The 14,740-nt window shown below is 37.9% G+C and overlaps 2 protein-coding genes across 2 annotated transcripts; both read right to left on the reverse strand.

The window, feature by feature from the left end:
- Nucleotides 1-1,341: 1,341 nt before the first annotated feature.
- Nucleotides 1,342-3,788, reverse strand: LOC131016150 (probable L-type lectin-domain containing receptor kinase S.7). The gene has a single exon (XM_057944762.1). It carries the CDS (start codon nt 3,502-3,504, stop codon nt 1,576-1,578), a length of 1,929 nt encoding a protein of 642 aa, XP_057800745.1. The 5' UTR covers nt 3,505-3,788; the 3' UTR covers nt 1,342-1,575.
- A 2,024-nt stretch (nt 3,789-5,812) lies between these two features.
- On the reverse strand, nt 5,813-7,347 carry LOC131016151 (60S ribosomal protein L9). The gene is made up of 3 exons (XM_057944763.1): nt 6,789-7,347; nt 6,177-6,299; nt 5,813-6,059 (listed from the first exon to the last, which is right to left on the reverse strand). The coding sequence occupies exons 1-3, from the start codon at nt 7,161-7,163 to the stop codon at nt 5,973-5,975; spliced, it is 585 nt and encodes a 194-aa protein (XP_057800746.1). The 5' UTR covers nt 7,164-7,347; the 3' UTR covers nt 5,813-5,972.
- Between the last annotated feature and the right edge of the window lie 7,393 nt (nt 7,348-14,740).

The raw sequence follows: 14,740 nt of genomic DNA on the forward strand, positions 1-14,740 counted from the left end.
CGCCGGCGTCCCTCTTCCGGCGGCAACCTAGTCGACTTCTCGGCGGCCAGACGCATCCCCCTTCTCGGCGTTCCCTTTCAGTGCGGGCCAATCGGCCAATTGAAAAAGGTATCGGTTCCGAAAACCGAACCGAAACCGACGGTTTTGCCGGTTCGGTTTTGGTTCGGTTTGACACTTTGTCTTGGTGCGGTTTGGTGCCGTTTTTTAGGATCGGTTCGGTTTTCGGTTTTGGGTTTTTGGTTCGGTTTTGCACCGAACCGAACCGATGCTCACCCCTAATCAAGACATATATTAAGCATAATAATCAATCCATTACATCATCCATGAGCCTAACCCCCAAACCAATGGGGGATTTAGCCTATCATGCTTACAATCAAAATACTTAATTCAAGGAAATTCATAAATGAAAGAGAGAGAGAGTAAGAGGTGACAAATCCTATTTAATTAGCTTCCTTCAATCTTCTCTCTTCTTCAATGTCCTTCCAATCTTGGTGGTTGAGTGTAGTTATGGAGGCTAGGGCTTGGGTATGGAGGTAGGAGAGTGTGTTTTTTTTGTTGGGGGGAGATGAAAGATATCATAAAAAAGGGGGAAAAGGGGGTTTTGGGGCAAAAATCGCGTCTGGGCCCACCAAAGGGGGCAATCCCGCCTTTTTCCCGCGACCACGGCATGAACCGCGGTCAAGAACGCGGCCAAAATAAGAGGAGACCGCGGTCGAGGCCCGCGGCCGCGGCTCGGACCGCGGGTGATTGCCAAAAACGTTCTGGACTGCTCTGGAGCAGAGGCCCGCGGTCGGGCCCGTGGCCGCGGCCCGGACCGCGGGGTCCTGGGCTTTATGCGCAGTCCGCTTGTTCGGCTCTGTTATCCCTCGTCCGGACTCGGATTTGGTCGTCGTTTGCGCTCACGGATTCCTCTCGAGACGTACTTCAATCTCATGTCTTCAAAATCTTCCAATTAATCTTTGATTTTTCCTGAAATCACTCCAAAAGATACACCAAGCATCAAAACTCAATAAAACTTAAAATTGGGATACAAACACATATTAGCAATCAAAATATGAAGGGAAATGACAACAAATCATGTGGAATTGAGGTACGAAAACCATGTTTGTCAAAAACTGTTATGTATTATTAAAAGTGCGCTCATACATAACAGTTTTTGATCAAAACCGTTATGTATGAACCGTTATCCCTATTTCTTTTTTTAGTAGTGAACGCTAACCTTCGACGACCTTCAGAGTTGGCTTGCGACCTCATCATATATTCATACCAAGGCCCAAGCATATATCAAATAAGCCATTTCGCAATAACGCTATTATAAACTTGGCATTTTCGAGAGGTCAATGGAACCAATCTCAATGAGGAATATATATAATTGTCCACCTCATACAAATATAACAAAATTAACATATAGCACCAAAATATCCTCATAAAAAAAAAAATCACTCCTACAACCTATAGAGTTATATTAACAAGTAATGTACATATTTGTGTAGAAAAATAAAAGTTGGCAAAGCACTAATAATTGAAATTAAAAGTATATTTTGTTGTTGTGACGTGGAACAGTGAGTGAAAGTGTCAGTTGAATGAAGCACAAGAGTAGCCACTACACAAGGCTGTGGTGCTGGTGTAGGGGAACAAGGAAACGGGTCGGGTGGGCGGCAAGTCGGGCAGCGGGCTCTCAAAATTCAAGTAGTCCACCACCTCCTCCATGCTGGGCCTCCCCTTGTTGTCATTCAATGTGCACATCAACCCCACTTCCAAAACCCGGACCGCTTGATCCGGGTTGACCACCGGCCCCATGCTCCGGTCCACCAGGCTCCACCCTTCGTGGGTCTCGTGCAGGGCCCACGCCAGATCCAGCAAGTGGATCTCCCCCGCCCCGGACTTCCTGCGTCGCCCCGACACAACTTCCAGTATCAAAATCCCGAACTCGAAAACATCCACTTTCTGACTCACCGACGACTCGAAGCGCGTCGACTCGGCGGACGACAGCACGAACCCGAAGTCTCCTAGAATAGCCCGAAAGCTGACGTCGATCAACACACTACTCGGCTTGAGATTCTTGTGAGCCACGGCTTTGGAGTGGAGATACGCCAACGCCTGCCCCACATCCTTGACAACCTTAAACCGCCGCGTCCACGGCAGCACTCCGAATCCGAACAACCACGTATCCAGACTCCCATTGCCCACGAAATCGTAAACCACTACAGTCTCTTGATGATCAAAGCACCATCCCCTCACGCCCACTATGTTGGGATGCCGAATCTTACCAATTCTCTTTATTTCTTTAATCATTCTTCGTCTAACCGACCCACTTGGGATGCTCGAAAACCGCTTCACCACCACGTTGCACCCACTCAACAAAATGCCCTTATATGTAACACTATTCCTATCCCTCCCCAAAACTTGCGATTCATCTAATCTTCTCGTGGCTGAATATATCTGACTCAGATTCAGCTTCCGGGCCCGGTTGGGCGGGCCGGGCCGCTGCTTTTCCTTCCCAACCATCTCCTCCCAGTCGGAGTCGTTGCCCTTTTTTCTGTTGAAGAACAAGTTGATCATCACCAGTAGCACAAGAACAACAACGCCTACGAAGATGTAGAAACTGGTGGGCGTTTTGCTCTGAATGACATTCCCATCATCTCCGACCATGATCTTGCTCGCGCAGCTCTCGGGAGACGGAACACGAAGGCGGGCCCGGCTAACACTAGTGAAATTCCAAGAACAAACGCTGTGGATTTGCGTGTGGTAGTCATCGCCGGATGAGCCCGAAAATCCTATAAACATGTATTCATTCAAATAAGGTGAGAGATCGAGATTAGCGGAATAAACTCCAGTAGTAGGGCGGGGTTCGGCGTCGGGCCCGAGGGAAATTTCTAAAGACTTGTTGCTTCCATGATAGGCTATCCAGGCCCGGTGGAGCGTGCCGTCGTTGAGACGGACGCCGAAGCGCGAGGCGTTGATGACCGTAGTGGAGACGATGCTGCCGAGGTTGATGCCGACGTGGTTGTCGTTGGGGTCGCCGAACTCGGGGTTCATGCGGGTGTCCAACTCGACGGCGAATACTTTGTATTCGTCCTCGCATGCGTCGTTCAGCATGCCGAGCCACGGGCCGGGCCGACCCACGGTCAACTCGTCGGGGACGACCACGAAGCTCAGGCCGGGCCCGCCGGAGCCGTTGGAGCGGTCCTGGATGCGGAAGGAGAAGGTGGTTTGGAAGGAGGCGGGGAGACGGGAGGTGGGGTCGAAGAGGCGGACGGGGGAGGAGTAGATTGCTCTCCCGGCGGAGGATCGGAGATTGGGTTGGGGGATTTGGATGCAGCCCGTTTCGGATGGGATTGCGGCGCTGCCTAAGAGTGTGAGGTCTTGGTTGATGTTGTTCGGCCCGAAATTTGGGAAGGAGAGGCGCTTTGTCAGGCTGATTTCGGGCCCGGGCTTGTGCGAGGATTGGGCTGGGTTTGGGAGCGTGGAGGATAGGATGATTGATAAGATGAGGAAAAACATGATTCACAGATGAGGAGGAGAAGAAGAAGAAGAATGTTGGTTTTTACTCTATGGTGGATTTTGTATTTACATGGTCATCAGAGAAAGACACGTATGGTGTTTTAGTAATGTGGTCCTACAAATTATTTTCACAGAATTTATAACATAAAGTTTACTGATTTTTTTCATTTTTTTTATCAGTTTTGCATTTGGTTTATAAGAGGGTGTTTGGCTAAGCTTATTTTAAAAGCTTATTATAAGCTCTTTGAACTTATAAGATGTAATTTTTAAGAGATTATAAGTTGTCAAAGTATTTGGATAATTGAACTTATAAGTTAGAGAGAGAACAAACATTTTTCCAAGAAAGGGAAAATTGAAGAAAAATAAACTTGAATGATATATGATGAAAATAATAAATTATAGTTGAAAAATATTTGTAAAAAGATTGTTGCATATGAGATTATAAAAAAATAAGTTATGGTAAAAGAACTTATTTTTTGGAGAGCTTATAAACTGTTTAGGAGCTTATTTTGCCAAACACACTTTAAACTGTTTTGAGGAGCTTATAAGCTCAGTCAAACACCCTCTTACTTATTTTTGGTATTGGAAATATTTGTGAAGTTACTCAAGTATCGTGAATCGTGATGTGAAGACATTACCAAGTAAAAAACAAGATTTTTTGGTAGATATAAGTCTTTAAATCATGATTTGTTGAAGAATGATAGAAATAAATAAGCATTTGTATACAAGCATATTACAATTTTAAACGTACTAGTATAACTTTTTCCGAATATATTTTGGTATTCCTACATACCTTTCTCCCCCATTACTTATTCTTCTAAAACTGGTGAAAACGATAGTAGTGTGTTAGGTTGTGTGTGATATTTTGTAAACGATGGTAGTATGTTAGATTGTGTGTCCCTAAAAAAAATGTTAGGTTGTGTGTGATATTTTGTATATATAATTGCTATTAGTGGAAGTTAGGTTCATAATACACCCACACGCATTATTGTAAATAGTATGTAATTTTATAAACTAAGTGCACCATTACTTATGTAATTGCATTCTTTGTACTCTTATGTAATTGCAAATATAAGACATGAGATTTTTGCAAATAGTAGTTTCAGACTCTACTTGTCACATAAAATAAAAGGACTTTAAAAAAAACTTAAGTAAATGGGAACATGGAATTTGAACAGTAAACTTCACTATTTATAAAAGAACTTTAGTCCAATTGTTGGGTTCATTTATTTAATAACAAGTGATAATATAGTGTCTATTATTATTTTTTTTAATAAAAAATTACATAAGTAAATAAAGAAATTCAACGACGGGGGACTTGGATACAAGACCTTAATTCTTAGACATTAATCCCCTACCGATAGACCAACACACGCACACACCGTCTACTATTATTGATAATTGATGAATCGTGTGCGAATAAAGACAAACCACAAAGAAGATAACGCCAAATCAAGCGAGACCAAACGTGAATATGTATGTGTGCCCAAGTGTGAGTCATCTTCAGCACACACGCCCAAATAGACAAAAGGCAACTGCAGTGCTTGGAATTTATTAGGTACAGTTTTTAGTAATATTTCATACCTTCTCAGTCTCATCGTTTATCACTTAATTCATTTTCATTAATAATAAAAATATATCACAAGATCATTATCACAAATGCAACTACAGTGCTTGGATTTTATTAGATACATTAATGCAATCACTTTCAAACAAAATCATTATGTCAATAAAATCGATTATAAGAAAGCTAATAATCTAATATGGATATACGGATCTAGAGTAAATAACAATAATTAAACACACAAATAATCGATTTAAAAGAAGAAAATTGAAATTAAAATAAAATTGTGGCGATAATATTTAGCATGTTATGGAGTATACGTGTTGGTCAAAACTAGAAATCCACCAAGTTTTCAAAAGTTTGTTTTTTTAGAAAATACTTCAATAGTAAAACAAAATCAAAATAAGTACAATTTCAGGAATCTTTTTTTGAAATTAGTAATAATACAAGAACAGTAGTAAGTTACAACAAAATATTTCATATATACTCAAAACGATGATAAATATATGTGAACCATTCCAATGTACATAGATACCACAGTTCTACAAATATGTCAAATTATAAATATCCAAGATCTATAAAGACACGTGAGATTCACAATTATAAAATATTTTTCCTGCTCAAAGCTTAAACAGTAATTAAACACCACAGACTAAGCAAAATTATACTATCAGATTTTATGATTTTTCTACCATTTGCAGCATTATCAATTCAGATAAATAAAAAGATTAAAACACCACAAAATTTTGGCATAAATCTAGAATAACATAAAACAAGAAGAAAACACTCAAACTGTGACAACAAAATTTTAGCAGATTCATCTTTATATAAGTCTCATAAGAAGTCAGCATGCAAACAAGAATAAGAAAATGTAAATAACTGATTAAAACATAAATTTCTAACTTCATTCCTCAACAGCAATGGCTCCCTTCTCACTGACATAGATACCGTCAAGGAACTTCCTGATATCCTTGTTCTTGACATGGCATTTCTGTCAAACAAACAAAATGAGCCATAGTTAGATCAAGCAAGAGAGAAGAAAAAAAGCTCAGACTTTATCTTTACACAAGACTAATGAAAACTAGAAAGAGTTATCAGGCATCATTACCTGGTTTATCAAGGCACAAGACCTAGAAACAAGCTCAATGTCATTCCCCTCCAACACCAACTCATCCTTGACCTTCTCAGATCGCACAATCGACACCCCCTCAAGCATATCAACCTTCCTCACCTGTTTTGGGAGACAAAATGCAAATCATCAAACACAGCCCAAATTGAACAAACAAGTAGCTATACAATTCAACGACCCAAGCAAGGAACCAAAACAGACAAACTAGTTTATGCACATGATCTCCTCAAATTAAAATTAATAATGATATAAACATTCTACCAAACACTAAAACAACTAATTCACATTCAAAACAATAGAATTTGTGAATACATACAGCAATGCATGCCCCATTCTACCTATATTCTCATTTCACACGCAGCTTGAAAAAATTAATCATAAAAACAAAGTACTAATGATCGAAACAACAAGACAGTATATACAAATAAACCGTTTTAATAAATATAAACAAACAAAATCAATCAACAAAAGCAATTAACTAACTAAATTAATCAAATAAATTATAAAACAGTCAATCCGCGGAATAGGAAATATTTACAGCAAGCCAACATACATCAATACCAGAGACGCAGGAACGAATAAATCCCGTACCTTCTTCTCCCCGAGAAAGTTTCGGATCTCAATGGCGGTTCCGTTGTTAGTGATGGAGGCGTTAATAGGGAAATGAGCATACACGAATCTCATCTTGTAGCGGTATCCCTTGGTAACACCGTTGATTAGGTTGTTGACGTGGCTGAGCGCCGTGCGGATGGAGGCGGTGGTTTTCCGGCTGCCGAACCAGGCATCGATCTTCAGCTTCTTCTTCCCGGTCTCCTCATCGGTGATGAGCTGGAAATCGAGATTCAGATGCTTGAAATTCTTCGAGAGCGTGCCCCTGGGCCCCTCGACTTCGATCACCTTGGCCTTGACCTTGATCTTGATGCCGTCGGGAATGTCCATGGTGTCGGAGGAGAGGATCGTCTTCATTTTGTGGGGTGAAGTGTGAACTGTGTGTAGCTGCGACCCTAGTTTAGAGAGAGAGGAAGGGAGTTTCAGACGACGATATAAGAGAGAGAAAGAGGGAGGGTTAGTGAGGTGTAAAACCCTAGCTGGTTATTGGGCTTCATAAGGTAAATGGGCTTTATGTTCGGTACTATAAAACTATTCTTATGGATTCATTGTGTAGTACTTATATTTTATTAGGCCGACTTTCGCCCAATATTATCAATCTATATATCTATATATAATAATGAAACAATCCACCCAAATGGCCATAATGAAGAATGAAAATCAAATTTTGTCCACCATTTGAAAAAACACAAATTTTGGCCATTTTTATTGATTTGGACGCTTTTGCCCTTAATGAGGCGGACTGGGTAGGATCAGACACGCGGGTCGCGTGCCGGGTCGGGTTAGGCACTTATGGCACTATTAGTGCCATAAGTGCCAAGATGGCACTTATGGCACTTATAGTGCCATAAGTGCCATAAGTGCACACTTCCCCCTAGGGTTTAGATATTCCATTTAGGGTTTAGATTATTCATTTGGGGTTTAGATGTTCCATTTAGGGTTTAGATTATCCATTTAGGGTTTAGATGTTCCATTTAGGGTTTAAATGATGTTGTTGTTTCTGTATTTGTGCTGATGACCATTTTACTTAGTTTTATTTTGAATTTCGTTGGCACTTATGGCACTAATAGTGCCATAAGTGCCAAAATGACTATTTTACTTGGTTTTATTTTGGATTTTCGATGGCACTTATGGCACTAATAGTGCCATAAGTGCCTAACCCGACCCGGCACGCGACCCGCGTGTCTGACCCTACCCAGTCCGCCCAATTAAGGGCAAAAGCGTCCCAAAGCTATAAAAATGGCCAAAATTTGTGTTTTTTCAATGTGTGGCCATAAATTGTGTTTTATGCTTCATTTTGGCTACTTCAAAATTTTACTCTATAATAATCTTCTATACATAAAAGCCAAATCAATCACAAAAAAAAAACATCGATAATTAAGAACGAGTAATTTAATTATCAATTATATTAATATATATATATATATATATATATATATACATACATACATACATACATACATACATACATACATACATATAGTTATAAGGTTATCGTTTAAACCTCACTATACATATATATGTGTAATTTATTTTCTTAATGAATTTCCATATTTAAGTTAATTAATCAATCTAATTTAGTGTCGATCAATATATTTTTTTATAATCCTTAATACCCCTTCCGTTCCATTATTGTTGGCCTATTTCTTTTTGACACAAATATTTCGAAGAATAAAATTGTAGTGTAAAAGTGTGTGAAGTCATATTGTTTGTAGTGTAAAATCATTAACAAAAGTATAAACAGGCCAATATTAATGTGACATCCCAAAAAGAAAAAAACATCTATTATATAATAGGATTAAGCCTTAACCTATGTGGCATATCTAAAATCTCACCATTTCAAAATTTACCATATATAATCTTCATCATTTATTAATTAATTAACTATTACATTCTATATAAAGATTCATTAATCATAATAAATATAATTAATAATAAATAAATAAATAAATATATATATATAATATTAACATTACATATTTTATTATTTATTTTTCTAGATAAAAATTAGATTTATATGTCTGATAAGAAAAAAATTATAATCTATATACGATAAATTATTTTAATTGAATGTTATTGATTAGATGTATATTTGTTATTAATTTTATATTTCTCAATACCGTACATATTATATGTATATGTTGCAATATATTATATTATATTGTGTGTGCGTGTGTGTGTGTATATATATATATATATATATATATATATATATATATATATATAGGGGAGGGCTAGAATAAAAACACTCTTAAATGTATAAAATATAAATGATTTTCAGCCCTTAGATCATCAAGATCTACGGTTGATTCGTAACCCTTTTGGATGAATTCGTGGTCCTGGATTCGAATCCCAAAGGTAGCAAAAATTTATTTTTCACAATTCGTAACCATGTTGGATGAATTCGTAACCCTGTTGGATAAAATTCGTACATTAAAAAACGGTTATATTTATATTTTAAGAAGTATTTTTACTGTAGTCCTCCCCTATATATATATATATATATATATATATATATAATATTTATATTCTTAATTTTCAATAAAATTAATTTTAAATTAAGTTTGAATTGAGGCATGCACGTATATGTAAATTATAAATGGGTCCGGTCATTGATTTACATGTTTGCATAATAAGGCACAAATTCTATAAACTGATTAATTTAGAACAAAATCTTATTTTATGTCTATCAAAATAATTAAAATTTTATTTTTATTTTTTATAAAATAAATCCATACATTTTATTTATATAGGGAAGAAAAATATATTTTTCATTTATGCAATCTTTATTTGTTTCTGTTCGTCCATTACTATAATAATAATAATAATAATAATAATAATAATAATAATAATAATAATAATAATAATAATAATAATAATAATAATAATAATAATAATAATGATCTATTCTATAATACGATTAGACCTTAGCCTACGTGACAGGCTTCAAATTCTTTATTTTCAATCTCAATCTCCAACGTGGCATTTGAGAATCCAATCTATATATTCTCATTTTCACTTTTCAAACAAAAGTCACGCCTCCCTCTTCCTCACCCCATTGCCGTCGACCCTGAATCCGGTCGGCGTCGTCTCCCCCTTCACTGTCTCTCTTTTCTCTCAATCCTTTTCTCTCTCTAAAGTCGATTGCACACTCAAATCGAGCCCTAATTCCCCCCTTAAACTGCCCGCCTCTTTCTCCCTCTAAATTCCGGCATCGCCGCCGTCCTAAGGGCGGCATTGCTCCGCCTCATCTCTGACTCCCTCTTCCATTCCTTAATTAGTTCGATTCTGTTTCCACTTCTTAAACCCATGAGAATTCTCCATTCGAAGCAATTAATACAAGAGCCCTAAGATTTCTTTTTCCTATAACCCGTTGTCGTTCCTTCTTCTAAACTCTGGCGAAATAGTCGCCGCTGAGCTTGCGGTTCGTCCGCCGCTGAGCCCTGGACTTCGTCCACCGTGCCGTCGACCCCCACCCCACCGACGACTTCTCTATTTTGATACCTTCATTTTTGAATCTGCCGTGATTCTTCCTACACACCTATGGTAAGTATTAAATTAGTTTCCTAATTTAATAACATGTTTCACTATTTTAAATATAGAATGATTATTATTTAAGAATGAACAAATTTTGGAAAGAATTTTAACAATGAAAACTTATAACCTAGATTTTTAGCAGAGTTGCCAGAGCAGAGTGATGCATGCCATGGAGGCCCAAGTTTTGCATATGTGGGCTGATTTAATAGAGTCTTTTATTTTGTTTTATCTTATAATTTTCGTGGGTTATGTTAGGGTGGCTGAAATTAGGCCTTAGTTGAGTCAATTTTGAGTTTTATACCTTGTTTTGACTAAGGATATGTTTCGTTATTAGATTAGGAGTTATTTTCCATGTTTATTCTCCTAGTTTGGTTAGGTTTTCGCATACCTTATTTGTAGTCCTTATGATGGACGAAAATTAGGGCTTCTTTGCTTGGTAGTTAAGTTGTTTCCTTCTTAGATTAGGGTTAGTCTTTGCCTATATATATAGGCCTTCTTATGTTGGACGAAAATTAAGCCTACTTTTATCAATAAACTTGTGAGTTTTATTTCTCTCTTGAGATTTCCGAATTCCTCTTGATTATTCCAAGACGAATTCAATTATCGACGTAACGGCGAGTCAACCAACCCTCGTCGGGTGTCATTCAGCGTCCCCGAGTTGCTGCGTCAACATCACGTTGGGGTATAGGGCATTCAGTCGCCTATATCATTTGCCGATCAATCGAACACCACGCAAACGGAAGACTTGACAACGAAACGGAAGATGGAATCCCAAAACCTCTGAATCTAACCCACGGAATGATATAGGCGACTGAATGCCCTATACCCCAACGTGATGTTGACGCAGCAACTCGGGGACGCTGAATGACACCCGACGAGGGTTGGTTGACTCGCCGTTACGTCGATAATTGAATTCGTCTTGGAATAATCAAGAGGAATTCGGAAATCTCAAGAGAGAAATAAAACTCACAAGTTTATTGATAAAAGTAGGCTTAATTTTCGTCCAACATAAGAAGGCCTATATATATAGGCAAAGACTAACCCTAATCTAAGAAGGAAACAACTTAACTACCAAGCAAAGAAGCCCTAATTTTCGTCCATCATAAGGACTACAAATAAGGTATGCGAAAACCTAACCAAACTAGGAGAATAAACATGGAAAATAACTCCTAATCTAATAAGGAAACATATCCTTAGTCAAAACAAGGTATAAAACTCAAAATTGACTCAACTAAGGCCTAATTTCTGCCACCCTAACATAACCCACGAAAATTATAAGATAAAACAAAATAAAAGACTCTATTAAATCAGCCCACATATGCAACGTAACTTGGGCCTCCATGGCATGCATCACAGAGCTTCCAGAGCAGAGGGCCAGAGCCAAGTTGCCAGAGTAGAGATGCCAGAGCAGAGCTGCCAGAGCAGAGATGCTAGAGCCAGAGCTAGCCAGAGCAGAGTTGCCAGAGCAAAGCTTCCAGAGGAGAGCTGTCAGAGCAGAGTTGACATAGCATAGCTTCCAGAGCAGAGCTGCCAGAGCCAGAGCAAACCAGAGCAGAGCTTCCAGAGCAGAAGGCCAGAGCCAAGTTGCCAGAGCAGAGCTTCCAGAGCAGAGATTCCAGAGCTAAGTCATTAAAGTCAGAGCCAGAGCCAAGTCACCAGATCCAGAGTCAGAGCTAAGTCGTTAGAGTCAGAGCCAGAGCCAAATCGCCACATTAGGCCTTAGTTAATTGCATACCTACATTCTTAATCCTCGCTTTTCCGATATTTATAAGTTTTAATTGCATACCTAGATTTTTAGCTATAAATTCCTTAGTTAATAATGATTTACGCTGCATCGTGTTTTTTCAGCCAACACAAGGTACTTTTGTTCTTCTTTTGCTGTGTTTAGGGAGCAAAGCAAACCTTTTGCTGTGTAATTTTAGTGCTTCGTATTTGAATAAAATTTGTTTCTGACTTGTGAAAGATATGTTATAAGCCTTTCCACGGAATATGTAAATTACAGTTGATTGGGTCCATATAATACCATTTTGAGTTGCCAGAGTAAAGCTTCCAGAGCAGAGCTTCCAAAGCAGAGTTGCCATAACAGAGCTTCCAGAGCAGAGGGTCAGAGCTACGTTGCCATAGCAGAGCTAGCCAGAGCAGAGATGCCAGAGCCAGTGCTAACCAGAGCAGAGTTACCAGAGCAGAACTGACAAAGCCAGAGCTAACCAGAGCAGAGGTTCCAAAGCAGAGGGCCAAAGCCAAGTTGCCAGAGCAGAGATGCCAGAGCAGAGATTCCAGAGCTAAGTCATTAAAGTCAGAGCCAGAGCCAAGTCGCCAGATCCAGAGTCAGAGCTAAGTCATTAGAGTCAGAGCGGGATGATGAGGACAGAATCCAGCTCAGTAATTAGGGGACAACGACCTGACAAGTTATATTCTAATAATAGCCTTAATTAGTTTAATGGCGAGCATGCGAAATAGATGACCAGACGAATTTACTACTTTACCCCAACTGTAATGCCTATAAATACCTACGATGATGAAATAAAGCACACGCTCTCTCTTTTACTGCTTTAAGAACTCTTCTATTTCCTTTCTCTCTAGAGTTTGAACTAATAAAATTACATATATAAATAAAATATCTAAATTGTTAGAGTTATGTTTGTTAGATAGTTGACAATTGGAGTCATGGTTGAATATAATTTCATATTTGATGATGGTCTCTCAAACTCTAGATGAGATGATGCTCAAAACTCCAGACGAGATGATGCTCTTTCAAGTTTTAGACGAGATGATTCTCTTTCAAGTTTCAAACAAGATGATGCTCAGAAGTTAGAGGTGATCTGTCAAGTTTGCGACGAGCTGATGCCCACAACTTGGTTGGTCTTAAAACTCCAAATGATACGATGTTCGATAAATCAGTTATGGTCTTTTAAATATCAGGCGATATTATTTTTATAATTAGTTTTGCTTTTAGAAGTTCGGAATTATATGATGCCTATGTCAAATTTATATGTATTTCTACTCTCTCTCTTTTTTTCTTACGCGTCAACTTTTTATAAAATTTCATATGAAAACTAACGGGTATTTTTATGATCTCAACAAAATTAATAATTTAATTTCTAAAAGTTGTTGACATTAATATAATTTAAAATGTATTACTAATTTAATTTAATTAATTATATAAATAAATTACATAAAAAATTATTTTATATAATTATCATAAGAATAACATAAAATATATAAATTACAAGAAAATATGTACCCGTCGAATTTCGACGGGTAATACACTAGTACCAACAATAATGAGGCAGAGGGAGTAGTTTATATGGATACTCGCATATTTTTTTTATTCAAATGTAATAAATTTAAATATAAACTAACACACCCTTATGATAATATAATTATAAAATTTATAAATATAAATACTTCCTTATAAATAAAATATTTATAATAGAATATATGGTAAAATTAGTTTCCACAGCACCCTGAAATTTATTTGTATATTTTATTGTGTAGAGTATTCTCATATAAATATTCAAGAATGACAAAAAATAGTATTATATAAATATTGCATTTGAATTGTCACAGCCCAAAACCATTTATTTTCTTTGCAATTTTTATTTGAAAATGATTAATTTTTCAAGCTATGAAGTTTTTGAGAAAGAGGGAAGGAGGTTCAGAGCGACGATATAAGAGAGAGAAAGATGAAGGGTTAGTGAGGTGTAAAACCCTAGCTACTTATTGGGCTTTATTAGTATATGGGCTTTATGTTTGCTACTGTAAAATTATTAGTCGGATGGAATAATGTGCAGTAGATAGGAATGTCAATCGGGCTCACTCGATTTCGAGTTATTTTTAACTTGTGAGATAGTCATATTGAACAATAAAATATAATATTTGCCAATTATTTTTTATTTTATTTTTTTACTTGGAGGAGTTGGGGAAAGGGAGATGTGGGGATTTGGCCACTAATCTAAAAACATAAAATTTGGTAATTTTTTATGTTTTATAACTATTTTACTCTTTAATTAGGCGGACTGAGTTAGGGTTACGTGCGCGGAATTGGGCTTCGGGTCGGGTTGGACTCGCGGGTTATGATAGTACAAATGGCACTAATAGTGTTAACTGTGTCATTCAAGCGCGACCGCTGACTTTCCCGCGGTCGTTGGCAGTCTTTTTCTTTCTCTTAGCACCAGAGGAAGACGTTTGGTGAAATTTCTGACGTTTCCTTTGTTGAAGGGGGATGTCGTCCCCAGAGACTTCATCTATTAGATGAAGCGAGACATCCCCGTAACCTGCGCTGGTAGGGCGGAGCTATCCGGGGTTAAAGGACTCCGGATCGACCTGCTGAACTGCGCCGACACCCGACTGCACAGTCTCAGGGGCATCCAGAACAAGGAAGAACTGGATGTTGT

The sequence above is a fragment of the Salvia miltiorrhiza genome, chromosome 3 (assembly GCF_028751815.1).
Source record: "Salvia miltiorrhiza cultivar Shanhuang (shh) chromosome 3, IMPLAD_Smil_shh, whole genome shotgun sequence".
In the NCBI taxonomy this organism is placed as follows: Eukaryota; Viridiplantae; Streptophyta; class Magnoliopsida; order Lamiales; family Lamiaceae; genus Salvia; species Salvia miltiorrhiza.

What these genes read in the sequence shown, in the direction of transcription:
- LOC131016151 (XM_057944763.1), bottom strand. Translation starts at nt 7,163, where the DNA reads ATGAAGACGATCCTCTCCTCCGACACCATGGACATTCCCGACGGCATC. An exon ending in ACTTTCTCGGGGAGAAGAAG is followed by an intron (nt 6,300 to 6,788) that starts GTACGGGATTTA and finishes CTCCCAAAACAG; the next exon opens with GTGAGGAAGGTTGATATGCT. An exon ending in CTTGTGCCTTGATAAACCAG is followed by an intron (nt 6,060 to 6,176) that starts GTAATGATGCCT and finishes TTTGTTTGACAG; the next exon opens with AAATGCCATGTCAAGAACAA.
- LOC131016150 (XM_057944762.1), bottom strand. Translation starts at nt 3,504, where the DNA reads ATGTTTTTCCTCATCTTATCAATCATCCTATCCTCCACGCTCCCAAAC.